This window comes from Zeugodacus cucurbitae, chromosome 2 (assembly GCF_028554725.1).
Source record: "Zeugodacus cucurbitae isolate PBARC_wt_2022May chromosome 2, idZeuCucr1.2, whole genome shotgun sequence".
In the NCBI taxonomy this organism is placed as follows: domain Eukaryota; kingdom Metazoa; phylum Arthropoda; class Insecta; order Diptera; family Tephritidae; genus Zeugodacus; species Zeugodacus cucurbitae.
The window spans coordinates 43671651-43686993 of NC_071667.1; the positions used below are offsets into that span (position 1 = coordinate 43671651).

At 34.5% G+C, this 15343-nt stretch overlaps 1 protein-coding gene and 1 long non-coding RNA gene across 5 annotated transcripts in view; one reads left to right on the plus strand and one right to left on the minus strand.

The window, feature by feature from the left end:
* The window catches only part of LOC105218613 (cell adhesion molecule Dscam2), a 122959-nt gene that overhangs the window by 30155 nt on the left and 77461 nt on the right, over window positions 1-15343 (minus strand). For all 4 annotated transcript variants that reach the window (XM_054233163.1, XM_054233161.1, XM_054233167.1 and 1 more), the window contains exons 11-12: window positions 15187-15287; window positions 14814-15018 (exon numbers count right to left, since the gene is read on the minus strand). In XM_054233163.1, the coding sequence (XP_054089138.1) occupies window positions 14814-15018; window positions 15187-15287 (306 nt within the window). The remainder of the gene's footprint in view (window positions 1-14813; window positions 15019-15186; window positions 15288-15343) is intronic.
* On the plus strand, window positions 9732-10764 carry LOC128922497 (uncharacterized). The gene is made up of 3 exons (XR_008471715.1): window positions 9732-10315; window positions 10498-10558; window positions 10625-10764. It is a non-coding gene; the product is annotated as an uncharacterized LOC128922497 (long non-coding RNA).

The following is a 15343-nucleotide window of genomic DNA, read 5'->3' on the forward strand; positions in this document are numbered from 1 at the left end:
GTTTGCTATTATATATATACACGCATGCTATGCACATGCACAATAAAGCTAAAACCATAATAGCATTCAGCAGCAATAAATTATGAGCACCACCAATACACACGCACGCACAATCTCTGTTGTCATGAAATATGCATTTCTGCTCTATGTATTTGCTTAAAGCCGCAGTTCCGAGGAGATGTGCATTATCTACATAACGACACACACACACACACACTCACACATGGCAAGCAAGCACTCACACATGGCAATAAACAATTGTCTGCCGCTTGGTCCGACAAATAATGAGCTTTGCACTAATTTACAATATAAGTACATATGTATGAATATACATATGTATGTATATGTACCATCACTTGTGTGCGGTATGTGAGTGTATGAATGTTTTTGTTGTTATCGGCAAAATGTACACTTCACTTGGCAGCGGCATATGGGTGCATTGTGCGTGAAGTTAATCATTATCTTATTAATGCGTTGCCACGTTTTTAATTATCGCAAATTTGTGTGAAAATTAGATTGACTAAAAGGATTTGATGTCAGATTATAACGGAAATTAATTAATCTTAGTGAGTAAAAACATAATTCTTTAAATTGAATTAATTAGTTGCCTAAGATCATTATTGCAAAGACTCATTTAAGTTCAAATGAATCATTTTATGTGTAAACATTAATAACTGTATTAACTGAAAATTTAAGCGCTATAGAAAATACAGATATGAGCATGTTTTTCTAATATTGAGACTTCGTTAAAATAATCTGTATTTGGTGAACCTTCAATATATTAAGTGGTAGAAAGGTGCTAAAAGATTTCTTCCTGCAAAGAGATTTCTTCGGGCCAGGCCAAGGATAATCCCTAAACTACTAAGCGTGACAATCGAAGGCTCGTAGCTATTGAAACGATTTAGACGAACTTTTAAGGCTACCTTTTGTTGAGGTTCTTGTAGTTCAATTAACTCATAATATAGCAAACCTTTCAGATCGCACCAAATATACAAATATACTGTATATTTACTGCTGGCAGCTGCAGGCTTTTTGGGAGAGGAAAATGTCAAAAATGGCAAGCTACTCTCACAGCTAGCAAAAGTAAAGAAACGCAAAACTAGCAGAAATTAGCAGAATGACATCCTAGTGCTGTTTTTGGCAATTACGTCGTATTACATCTTAAAAATTAATCAATATAATATTGAATAAATTGTTATTCAAGATCTTTTAAACTGAAGTAAATGAATGACAGTAAAAATTCAATTCAAAACAACCAATAATTGATATATGCACATATGTACATAAGCCCGTTTATTATTGTTTATATCAAATTCTAATTAGTTTAAACATTCACAATTTATGTTTTCATCGATATTTAATGAATATTTTATTTTAATTTTATAACAAATTATTAACAAGTAAGGAGAGGCTAAGTTCAGGTGCAACCGAACATATTATACTCTCGCAATTTATTGAAGAAATTTTATTAAGATAACGCACAAATTTACCCATAAATTCGGCATAAAGTTTAATAGAATAACGAAAATCGTCATATATAGATATGAGGGCTGAGGTAATTCCTGAACCGATTTCATTAAATTTCACCAGCAAGGTACACTATATCCAATACTATACGCTCACTTAATTTTGCTAAGATATATCACATATTAACCAATACATATATGCGTAATAAAGCCCAACGAATTTTTGAAAAACCTATAATTAGCTACATATATGGGAGCTAGGGGATGATATTTTTGAAAAACCTATAATTATGTAGATGGGAGCTAGGAGATGTTGTGACCCGATTTTAATAATTTTTGGAACAGAGACACACTATTGGAAGAAAACAATTTCCTCTGAATTACATTAAATTAGTTTAGAGATTTACCCATATTTTCGGTTAAAATTTAACCTTAGGCGCTGAGTTCAACATGTTCGATATCTGGGGCCTTGAACAGTTATAGTCCGTTTTCGACAAATTTTTCACAAGTGTCAATAAAATATTTCATTGAAATCTGTCGAGTAGTTCCTGAGATATGGTTTTTGAAACATAAGTGGGCGATGCCACGCCCATTTTCCATTTTGTAAAAAGATCTGAGTGCAACTTCCTTCTGCTATCATTTGTGTTTCTGACGTTTCTCGTTAGTGAGTTAACGCACTTTTAGTAATTTTCAACCTAACCTTTGTATGGGAGGTGGGCGCGGTTATTATCAGATTTCTTTCATTTCTGGACTGTATAAGGAAACGGCTAAAAGAAACGACTGCAGAAAGTTTGGTTTATATAGCTTTATTGGTTTGCAAGATATATACAAAAAACATATTTGGGGGCGGGGTCACGCCCACTTTTCCAAAAAACCTACATTCAAATATGCCCCTCCCTAATGCGATCCTATGTTCCAAATTTTATTTTCATAACTTTATTTATGGCTTAGTTATAGCTCTTTATGTGTTTTTGGTTATCGCCATTTTGTGGGCGTGGCAGTGGTCCGATTCCGCCCATCTTCGAACGGTTTTCTTATGGTGCCAAGGAACACGTGTTCCAAGTTTCATTAAGATATCTCAATTTTTACTCACGTTACAGGTTGCACGGACGGACAGACGGACAGACGGACAGACAGACATCCGGATTTGAACTTTACTCGTCACCCTGATCACTTTGGTATATATAACCCTATATCTAACTCGTTTAGTTTTAGGACTTACAAACAACCGTTATGTGGACAAAACTATAATACTCTCTTTGGCAACTTTGGTTGCGAGAGTATAAAAAGAACTAAATCAAAGTAAATCATCAAAGCAGCCCTGATTTACAAATTCATTCAACATCTGACGGCTGCTAGCTAAAATTCAATATGTTTCCTTAATTATTTTTGTCAGCATATTTTAAGAATTACAGTGGAACTTCCATAACTCGAACTTCCATAACTCGAAGATCTCCATAACTCGAACTTTTGGAGTGGCAAAAGAAGGCAACTTTCATACAAATTTCGTTCCATAAATCGAACTTTTCAACTAGGGCATAATACAAAATTTAAAATTTTACTATCGGGGCAGAATTTTAAAAGAGCCCTCTCTATAGTACGGAGGCGAACAAATAATATAGTGTAGTACTTATGAATTGCATAAACCATCTAACACAAGGCATGGGATACAGACGTCAAGAGCCAAACAATAGTAAAATACAACAAACAAAATAACAGAAAACATCTTTTATCGTATGTCCATAACATTTTTTGCGAAGTAACTAAATAAAACAGTGTATAAATCTATATATGTTAATGAAAATTCTTTAACTCGAAGTCTCTCTAACTCGAAGTTTTTTTGTGGATTATGGTGATTCGAGTTAGAGAAGTTCAACTTTTTTTTCATTAAAACATATACATTTTCAAAAAGCTGTAAAATATAGATTTATAACTAGTTTTATTTATTGACTTCGCGTAAAGTTTTATGGACATGCGTTAAAATATGTATTCTGTAATTCTGTTTGTTATTGTTTGGCTCTTGACGTCTATATCACATGCCTTTTTTAGATGATTTATGCAATCCATATGTGTAATATTATATTTTTTGTTTGCCTCCGTACAATATAGAGGGACTTCTTTAAAATTCTGCCTCGGTAGTTAAATTTAAAATTTTGTATTATGTCCTGACCAAAAAGTTCGATTTATGGAAGGAAATTTGAATGAAAGTTGCACTCTATAGCCTCTTCAAGAGTTCGAGTTATGGAGAACTTCGAGTTATAGAAGTTCGAGTTATGGAAGTTCCACTATATACTATATGTATATACTATATTTATATGTATTATTTACCCCCTTAAATAATTAACCGGAATTTAAGATAAGTTAATATTGCCATAGATGGAAAGCGAAAACGTAATCAGGGTTTAGAGACATCTAACTGAAATTTATTGGATTACCGGTATTGTTGGATGTATTATAGTAGTGTGGAAAATGTAACGCCAGATCTGATTAAATATACGCCTAGCAGCGGAGTTTATATTATTACTTTATGTTTATGTTTTTATTTATATGCATAAACTATTTCGAAAAATCCTATACTATTGGAAAAAATAAGAAATCTAGAATTATTTCGGTTTCTCTTGTTTTCCGCATTGTCTGACCATACGTTTAAGCTTGGCATGCAGCCACTTGCAGCATAGTGGGTGCTTCCATGAATTTCAGCTAAATATGCAAAAAATGAAAATCGTGAAAATTGAGTCGTAAGAGATACTACATACTAGACATATGCTCATATGTATGCAGAAGCATTGGTACACATATGTGCATACATATGCTTCACATACAAAGCAGAAAAACTCACATGAGCTGAAACCGTGGCATCTGTGCACTGGCATATTAGTAAATAAAATCGATATCGACATCACAACTCGGCAATGCTCCGCTTATTTTTCCTCATTTGCCACATGAATGCAAACTCTAAACGTGTCCACATGCGAGATTTTTCGTTTTGGATGCGACTGTCTGCGGTGACTATGTGGCAATAATATGCTAGTGTAGAATTCCAAAAGCAGATGACTGTGCACATAGTCGAATAGGATAGCTCCTCGCACTGCTGCGCAAGGATGAATTTGATTGGCACAAGTAGTAGTTGGTTGATAGACTCACTCGTAGGGCAACTAGATTTTTATCATCTGTTTGACTGTTGGAAAATATTTGGATATATTGTGCATACATACTTGTGAGCATTCGAGTATTTGCTCAATGGAAATGCACACATTTATCCAGCAACAACAACTTCCCTATTCGATCCTTGTTGACAATGAATGCAATAAATTCCTTTATTCAGTTCTTTATGTGCTCGTTATTGCTTTGATAAGGTACTGGGCATGAGCACAAAAGCAAGCGACCAATGAACAACATCGCAAAGCATAAGTAATAATAAATGAATATCATTGTGTTGGTTGCAAAATATTTATAATGCCTATCAAGTCGAATGAGCCCACAAGCACAATATTCAAATGTATGTATGTATGAGTGAGTGTATGTGCTCTTATCGATATATACTGCCTAACTATAAATCTATTTCATGGACAGAAAGTGGCATTGCCAATCAAACAAACTGCAAATTTTTCTGTTCAAAGCATTGGCAAAATGCCAAACGATCATCAAATATCATCCGATACTAAAATGTACAATGTTTACGGGAGAGGAAAAGGACAGAAGTGGATTCACAAAAATTTTAATAAATTTAGAACTTTTGTTTCCTTTTTACCCTAGTATAGAAAAATACAGAAATGCGGCTTTCCATTATCAAATGCGTATCACTCGGTACATTACAAAGCAAAAATTTCCATATAGCATCAAATATTAAATATAATGAAACAGTCATAGTCTAACTTGTACAATTTTGAAAATTAAGTTTAGCGCAAATTCACTGAAAATTACTGAAAACATTCACACTGCTCTTTATTGGATGATATACGTCTTTTAACCCTCTCATGCCCGAATTAAAATGGACGGAGCTAAAATTTTTTTTTTACGACAGATATATATTAGTCTTAACTCAAATATGAAGTGATAAAAATTTTAAAGTCCTATGTATCTTGGTTCATTAGTTTCAGGATGTTGCTTATAGGCACAAATTAAATTATTATAAATAAACTAAACACTTTTCTCATGAAATTTTTTTTTAAATAACTCTCTTATCTTTACTTATTTCTATAGTTCACTTTGCTTTAAAATAAAACAGTTATTTTTATGTTTCTGAACACTTTTTGTATAACCACTTTAGTATAACTTTTTTCGCGATTTCCGATTTTGACAATTCCAATCGGAGAACGCCTACTGAATGAGAACGCCTACTGAATGAATACGTGTACAGCTCATAAAAAAATGTAACTGTATGTGCTTGCACAACACATAAGTCTACATAATTGAAAAAAAACCGCTGGAAAAAAAATTTAAATAACGAGAATTAGAAGCCGGTAAGTACAATATTGCCTAAAGAATATTGCCTAAAGGCAACATTGGGCATGAAAGGGTTAATTTTATTTACAATATAAATGCGTAAACAACAAGCGGGTTTCCGTACTAACAGGTCATGTGCTGACGACATTGTTACGCTACGTACCATTCTTGAGCAAATCATCGAATGGCAGTCTAACATCCACGCATGCTTCGTAGATTTCAGCACAGCGTTTGATAGCATTGAACGGAATTGTATTTGGAACTCTTTTCGATCAAGAGGCATTCCAGAAAAGCTTATTAATAGCATCAAAGCCCACTGTAAATGTTTTGAATGCAAAGTCTTGCTCAATAAACAATTATCGGATCTACCCGAAAACTGGTGTAAAAAGGGCTGTCTTATGTCGCCGTTGCTGTTCCTCATAGTTCTTGACGATGTGCTGAACAAAGAACTAACGGGCAAACGTGGTGCACCCTGGAATCTCTACGAATTTTGCTGTCTGTCAAAAGATCGAATTTACAGTCGAACTTAGACCAACTTAGTATCGCTGCTAGTAAAGTTGGTCTGAAAATAAATGTGAGCAAAACCGAATTTTTGGTGGAATCCAAAAGGGACGAGAAGCTGCGGAAGACCACCTGGCGACGCATGGTTGTAGTTGGTCTAAGGAACGCAAACACCAACTGGAATAATTTAAAATCTTTGTTCAATAACCGGAAAGACTTTTACGAACTGGAGTGCTTCGTGGACCGATTTCAAACACTGTCGTCATTAAACTTTGGCATATACGGGAAAACACTCTCACATAATATTAGTCCAATGTAGCATTAGACTATTAAAGGATTGTTTAAGGATATGGAAATATTTAATGTTCGGTTCAATTAAAAATCGTACAGAGGTTGGCTTACCAAGAACTTACAGACAATGTGAAGAAGTTTATTAAATTAATGCTTTTATGTTATCTATCAACAAATTAACCGAGGCCCTCTATAACACTGGTCAACACTAGTTTTGGTGTCAATAAACTGTATTATTTTATTAACTTAGGACTGTATGCTGATTACATACATACAAAAAATTGTCTTTTTCGTGACTTTCGTGAATGAGATGAATTAGGACAATCCCAATTAAAGCCCTGGTGAAACCGCAGCGCTCGCTCTTCGCTATAAGATGACTGTGGAAATAATGCACTTTGATGGACATAATAATCCTAAGGTCTTGAAGCTCTTTAGCATGTAATTAACAATTAGTGAGTTGTTATTTAACTTATGATTTCGAAGAAAGTTTTTAGTAACTTCAACAAACTAAGTCCACGCAGCTCCTTCCAAATCATTCATCGAACTTAAGAAATCAGTATCTCTTATGAATGTTCTTATCTGTGGACCATCGAAAATTCCTGCTTTTAACTTTTCTATGCTTAGAGAAGACATTTTTCTTGATATTTATGAAAAACATTGTCCATTTTTATCTAGCGCCTTAACAAATTGTTTCATTAGGCCTAATTTTATGTGCAAGGGGCAATATAATTTTATTTCTTCAAACCAAATGTGGGTTAATGACATTTTGCTTCCCTACCTCTATTTCAGACTCTGTTTAAAGCTGTCTACAAAGAGACGTCATTTGCAAGCAATAACATTTGACTGATATTTTAGAAGACCAATTTCGAGAATAAGGCCTTTCACATCTGAACAAAAACATTATAATTTTCCGAATGACAAAAATGCAGGTCCCTTTTGTCGCGCCGCGCAAATTAACACAACAGAAGTAACACTCATCAAAGTGATTTTTTTGTTCTCTCCATTGCATAGGCACTTGAAATCTTATACGGCTTCTTTGGCCGCTGACCCACTGTCTCACCTGTTAAAAGTACATTTTACAAACAATTTGAGGTATCCACAATTTTCGACTTAAAATAAAAAAGTAGGCACTTTTTACAAAATCTGTTATAGGTTTTCTATTATACTCTCGCAACAAAGTTGCTAAGAGAGTATTATAGTTTTGTTCATCGAACGGTTGTTTGTGTCACCCAGAAATAAAAGAGTTAGATATGGTGTTATATATGTATATATAAATGATCAGCATGACGAGTGGAGTTGGAATCCACATGTCCGTCCGTCCGTCTCTCCTTCTGTTCGTCTGTCCATGCAAGCAATAACTTGAGTAAAAATTGAGATATGTTAATGAAACTTGGTACACATTTGGCTCATTAAGACAATTTCTTCTCGATGAAGCCATGATGTAAGAATAAATTTATTTACAGAAATTTACCGATAAATTTGCAAAACGATCGCATTAAAGTACTGATTACAACCAATATTTAAAACTGAGCGTAGATCGGAAACCACACGTAGGATAAAAAAAAATAATTTAGTTTTATCAATTGACACCAGAGACAGGCGAGCAAAATTAATGGGCATTAAGAAAAGATAATGAGCATAGAAATTTTATAGTAATAGACGGCAGACTTGTGCATTTCGCACCTGATTGAGAAATCTGTTTATTAATTAAAGACATTAAAATTAGTTATTGGTAATATATTTGCACATAATTGAATGTGCAAAATGGAAGCATAAATCATTTGTTTACTTTTCCTTCTTCTTTTTTGTATCAATCGGCTTTCACAATAGCAAAACTCGGCAATTTTTGTATGCATTACCGATGTGCATTAAAATAGGTCAAATGCGTAAGTTAAAGTAAATCAAGCCCGCTAGTGCAGATTATCGCTGCCTTCTGTCGAAGCTAAGAGTCAAAAACCGTTGAGACTATCCCTGCACCATTTTTTTCTTTGTGTTGACCAGTGTAATTCATATTTTCATTCCTTTGCAAATATATCCGATATGTTTCTCTTTATATACTATTTCCGAATAGAAACCTCGGAATGGTTCTGAACCCAATGTGAACCCTTTTAACACCAAAATTCTCATATAGTTTTATAAACGAATGCCAACGCAAACTCATAGGCTTATTAAAATAGAAGCAAAATGCTGACACATGTACTGTGTGCTGTAAAGCCACCTCTTTATATTGTCTCATATATATGCATTGGCTTTCGAATGTACACACAAAGACAGACATATATAGACAGAGCCATATTCACGTTATCAAAGCTCAAATTTAATACCCACAAAAAATCTTCCATTAAATTTATGTTACTTTTATGGCAATTTTGCTAACTCAACAATCTTTTGCGCAATATCTGGCACGATGAATAGAATATTTCGTTAGATGCTTACAACAACGAACGGCAGAGATTTCAATGTCAGTAAAGTCTTAGATACAAATGCACATACACATACATACATAAATAGATAGATGTACATTTTGTACATCAGCAAATCCCAGTATGTGGCCTCCGATACGTGAGTGTATTAATAAAGCAGAATGTTTGCTCGCCACTTGTCGTATATTGTTGCTCTCCGGCATTTTTATGAAATTCTATTCATTTTTCGTGTAGACTTGGGCCGTACAATATTTCTAATCAATGTTCGTTAGCTAAGCCGGCAACAACAATAACAATAATCTAACTATAAAACAAAAAAGCTGAATAGTTGATAAAAAGAGCCAGTCCACGACCGAACACCAAATAAATATGCATGTGTTATACCATAAGTATAACGGGATACCGGGGAGGAGAACATTGGCATAAATATGATGCGATGTGGGGAGAGAGATAAAGAGATTTTTGCGCCAAACAGAGGGCAAGGTTGAGGTGGAAGGTCCGTGAACACATATGTACATATGTATGTATGTATGTAAGTAAATGACAACGAAAAGTATGTCCTCATTAGAGTTTTGAAAGTGTCTGTCAATACCCTGCAGTACGGCCGGTATGAATTTGTGAATTGCACTAGTGAATTCTTATATTACAAGTAACTAGAGAATTCACGACAACAAGGTAATGCAGAGAAGCAATAGTACATAAGCGAGATTGGGAGAGAAGAGAGCGCGATCTAGAGTACGTTGTTCTCAATAAGTACTCTCAGTAAAATATCAGCGACAAATAAGGGTGGGAATGCACATTTGAGAGATCTTAGCAAAAATAACGCAGAATAATAACGGCAGAGCAACCGGTACAGTATGTACAAGTTGCGAATAATTATTGGACATTATTGTTTTTGACTACATATCGGTCATTGAAACCATGATTCACTGTATTAAAAAAATAAGAAAACGGCGGTTTCTATGTAATTTGGAACTTTAGTTTTTCGACCAAACAGTCTTGTGATTTATTCAATTGACTTCGCGTCGCGGTTGTGTGTTTTGATTTTTTAATATACATATTCATTATTAAAAAAGTGAATAAAGAATTAAGAAACAAAAAAGGATAAATTGTGATAACAAAAATAACAAAAAAGTGAAAATGACGAGAAGCGTGGCAGCAGTAGGAAAGGAAATAAGTCTTTGCGAGGTAAGAATTAAATCATTCTGGCACAAAACTCAATGCATATAACTATGTACATGTTTAAGTTGAGAGTGCTTGCAAGCGCAAAAAAAAAAATATTACAACTTAGTGAATATAATATATATTCATACTATATTATACATATGTGAATTCATTAATACGATTTAAATATATATACTTCTTTATAGTTAGAGGTCAAAAATGACAATCATATTGAAATTCTCATTAGGAAGTGGAGAACAGCGTGGAGTAAGTTATGCAATTTAATTAATTTTTAATAAACACAAATGTTTAATAACAATCTTCTTTTTTCAGATAAAATCTTTCCAAACTAATAGGATGGGTAAATAATCTCATTGGCCGACGCTTTTCAAGAGTACAATACAAATGGTAAATAAAAATTGTAAACAAAAAATTATAATAAAAATTAATATTTTAAATTTATTGCCATTTAATATATTGTGTTTCTTATTTATTTATGGTATCCACTGAAATAAAGGTAGGTAATGAAAAAGGTAGTGAATTATAACCGAATATATGTAGTGAGGTAACTAATGAAATATATTCAGCGCTATGTGGTGAAGTAACTAGCGAAGTATAGGTGATGAAATCACTAGTGAGTAGTGTTAACTGGTTACCGTCAATGACATCGCCGTGTTAAATTCATGAGTGAATTGCATTGCTGGTATTATGGGGGGTAACCAGTGGTGGTTACCGGTAGGTAGTGAACTCACTAGTGTTTCACTGGTGAGCCGAACTGGCGGGTAAGCACAAATCAACAAATGCAAGCACAGGGTGATACATGTATGTATTATATATGTATGTATATGTAAGGAAGGATAGAAAAGTGATACGGCGATAGCGTTTCAGCTGCAGAGTTATCATTACCGCCGTTGCCATCGTCATGCCTTTAGCCATCCACCATCAACGCTCTGGTTTTGTTCACTGCCATTCTGGTTGTTTGCCGTTGTCACCGAGGCTCCCTGACCCTCATAGCGTCATTACCCGTTTTTCAAAGCCCGCGCTGATAACAATGACAGCATCACAATCCGGCAGTCGCAGCCACTGTCGACACAGTACAATCGGCAGAGACGATATCGAAAAAAATCTTCAAATTTTCTATGTATGTGTGAGTGTTCAGCAACTGTAACAATAAAGTTTGAATTCATGTAGCCCGGGGCAGAGGATGGTAATAGCGAGCAAATAGCTTAGTGTTTCCCCTTTTTGTGTTCGGCAGCACAATTGATAATGAGGAAGCGGAGGAAATTGATTTTCTGCTGCACTTGAAATTGTTTTCTTGCACTGAAGTTCCTTTTTCCAATTTTTGTTCCATTCCACAAAGGCAATATGAGCAACCTACCCTGCAGTACGGCTGGTATGAATTGGTGAATTGCACTAGTGAATTCTTGTGTTACAAGTAACTAGAGAATTCACGACAACGAGGTAATGCAGAGAAGCAATAGTATGATAATGAGAGAGATTGAGAGAGAAGAGAGCATGATCTAGAGAACGTTGTGCTTAATTTGTACTCTCAGTAGAATATTACCGACAAATAAGGGTGGGAATGCAATTTTGAGAGATCGAAGCAAAAATAACGCAGAATAATAACGGCAGAGCATCTCGTACAGTAAGTACAAGTTGTAAATAATTATTGGATCATTATAGTATTTACGTACAAGTTGGTCATTGAAAGCATGATTTACTGTAGTAGAAAGAAAGGCATCAGCGTTTTCTTTGTAATTCTGATATTTCATTTTTCGCATAATAGTTGTTCTCTGATTGTACAATTGATCTCGCGTCGCGGGTTCTAATACGTTTATTGTTTATTAAAAGTGTTATTAAAAGGTGAATAATTAAATGAAATAATAGTAAATAAAAACAAAGAAAACATAAATATTTTATGCAAAAAAATGGATTGCCCTGCACAATGAAAAGAGGTAAGAATTCCAACATTGCTGTATATGGTTTGTTCGAAAGTGTTTGCACATATTTATGAACGCATAAATATCCTTGTATGTACATTTATTTAAATTATTAACACCTTACTTATATGTATACTTGTTTCGAATTATTTTACTCATTTAAGATCAACACCAAATTTTAATGGAACTCTTAGAAATGTGACTTGGGGATATAAGTGCAGTGATATATATGGTATGTAATTTGTAATACAAATTTAATATCAACTACATTTCTTTTTAATTATTTTCTTTCTTTATCACATGTTCAACGAAGTCGCTTTTGAATCCAGCCGAAGTGCACAAAAACTTCTGACTTGACTTCTTCTGACTTGACTGATATTAACCGACCCTGTTGTTCAGATGGTAAATATAATTGTAAACAAAGAAATTTTAAATAAAAAATAATATTGTTAATTATATAAAATTTAAATAAAATTTGTGTTTAATTATGTTTGGAATAAACTAGCTAGGTTGAGAGGTAGTGAAGAAAGTAGTGAAATTTAATAGTCGGTAAGTTGTGAAGTAACTAATGATATATAGTCAGTGATATGTGGTGAAGTAGCTAGTGAAATATAGGCGGTGAAATCACTCGTGAATAGTGTTAATCGGTTACCGCCAATGACATCGCCGTGTTAAATTCATGAGTGAATTGCATTGCCGGTATTATGGTGGGTAACCAGTGGTGGTTACCAGTAAGTAGTGAACTCACTAGTGTTTCACTAATGAGCCGAACTGAAGGGTAACCACAAAGTCGACACTTTGTAAGCACATACATACATATATACGTGGTATATGTTGTATAAATGTATATGGGCGGGTAAGCGTTGCGGATTTAATGATTTAAGTAGCTTGAAATGAATTGGAAACTTTTACATCGATATTTAACATAAATTTTACAGTCCATGAAATGAATCCGTGATGACATATTTATTTAATAGTTTAGCTTGGGCAAAATCGCAGGGTCCTGGCAATATTTATGTATCTATTTAAAAACATTCTCAAGATTATTCTTTATTCAAATAAAAAAATAAATTAAATGGATTTTAATTTTAAAACAAGTAAGGAAGGGTTAAGTTCGGGAACCGAACCTTTACCGATATACCGAACATTTTATACTCTCGCAATTTATTAATTTAACTTTATTAATATTATATAATACACAATTTGACCCACATATTCGTCATATATATTGTATAAAGTCCATTGAAAGTTGGAAACCATAATATTAGGTTCAAAGCACCGAGGTCCTCATGTTCGATATATGGGGCTTTGAAAATCTATGGTCCGATTTCGGCGATTTTTAGAATGGGGCTGCCACACTATAAACGTAGTATTTGTGCAAAGTTCTTCACCGATATCTTCACTAGTGCTTACTTTATATATTGTAAAGTAAAAGATTCAGATCGTCTTCAAAGTTCTGGTAGATATGAAGTAAGCGTGGTTGTGAAGCGATTTGGCCTATTTTCACAACATATCATTGGGATGTAAGGAAACTATTACAAACCAAGTTTCATTGAAATCGTCGAGTAGTTCCTGAGATATGGTTTTAGACCCATAAGTAGGCGACGCCACGCCCATTTTCCATTTTGTAAAAAAACCAGAGTGCAGCTTCTATCTGCCATTTCTTATTTGAAATTTAGTGTTTCTGGCGTTTTTCGTTAGTGAGTTAACCCACTTTTAGTAATTTTCAACCTAACCTTTGTATGGAAGGTGGGCGTGGTTATTATCCGATTTCTTTCATTTTAGACTGTATTAAAAAGTTGCTAAAAGAAACGACTGCAGAAAGTTTGGTTTATATAGCTTTATTGGTTTGCGAGATATATACAAAAAAACCTATTTGAGGGCGGGGCCACGCCTACTTAACCAAAAAAATTACATTCAAATATGCCCCATCCTATAACAATCCTTTTTACCAAATTTTATTTTTATAGCTTCATTTATGGCTTAGTTATTTTGTGGGCGTGGCAGTGGTCCGATTTTGCCCATCTTCGAAAGCAACCTTCCTATGGTGCCAAGAAATAAGTGTGCCGAATTTCATCAAGATATTTCAATTTTTACTCAAGTTACAGCTTGCAGAGACGGAGGGACGGACGGACAGACAGACATTCGGATTTGAACTCCACTCTTCACCCTGATCACTTTGGTATATATAACCCTATATCTAAATCGTTTAGTTTTGGGTGTTACACACAACCGTTATGTGAACAAAACTGTAATACTCTCTTAGCAACTTTGTTGCGAGAGTATAAAAATTATGGTTTATTCTGAAAAGGACATTGTAAAATATATTGTTTCAGGGCGGTCTTTGATGACATTATCTCATGTTATTTTAGCTCAAACATATGTACTAGCTTTATTGAAAATAATAACTAGTATAAAGATACCCATTTAATATTCACTTAAATTTAAAATAGCAACAACTAAACAGTATATAAGTAACTTAAAACAATTAACAATTCTTGTGCGAATTTTTCCCACAGTAAAATATCGCTAAAAAAGAGGAATAAAGGTGTGTGTACGATTAATCATGTAACTCCACTCACCATAAACATTCAATCTCGCCGAGTGCTCCACACTTCCCATCGAATTGGTGGCGATGCATTTGTAAAGGCCGCCATCGTCTGGACGCACATGCGAAATATTCAAGTGACTGATCACATCGCCGGACATATCGACAAACTGGCCTATGGCGAAGCGATGATGCAACGAAACATCCATTATCGGTTGAGAGTCCAACAGCCAGGCGAACTGTAAAACAAAAGCAAAAACAACTTTAATAGTCACTTAGCCCAGCAGCAGTAGGTGTATGTGTATGTGTTATCGCAGTTGAATTGAGGCGGCAATGTGCCACTGCAACTTGCTACTTTTATATGTAGGTGGGATATGAAGCTTGAGCGTGGCGGTCGATGCACTTACTTGCGGTGGCGGCGAACCGCTGGCCGAGCACTTAAGCGATATTAATGGCCCCGGCCGCACATTCTGCTCAATAAAGGTGTAAATCAGCTCAGGCACGGTGTCTATAAGTAGGAAAGAGAATTTGTTTAGGAGTATTTTTAGTTTGAAGCAATTTGGA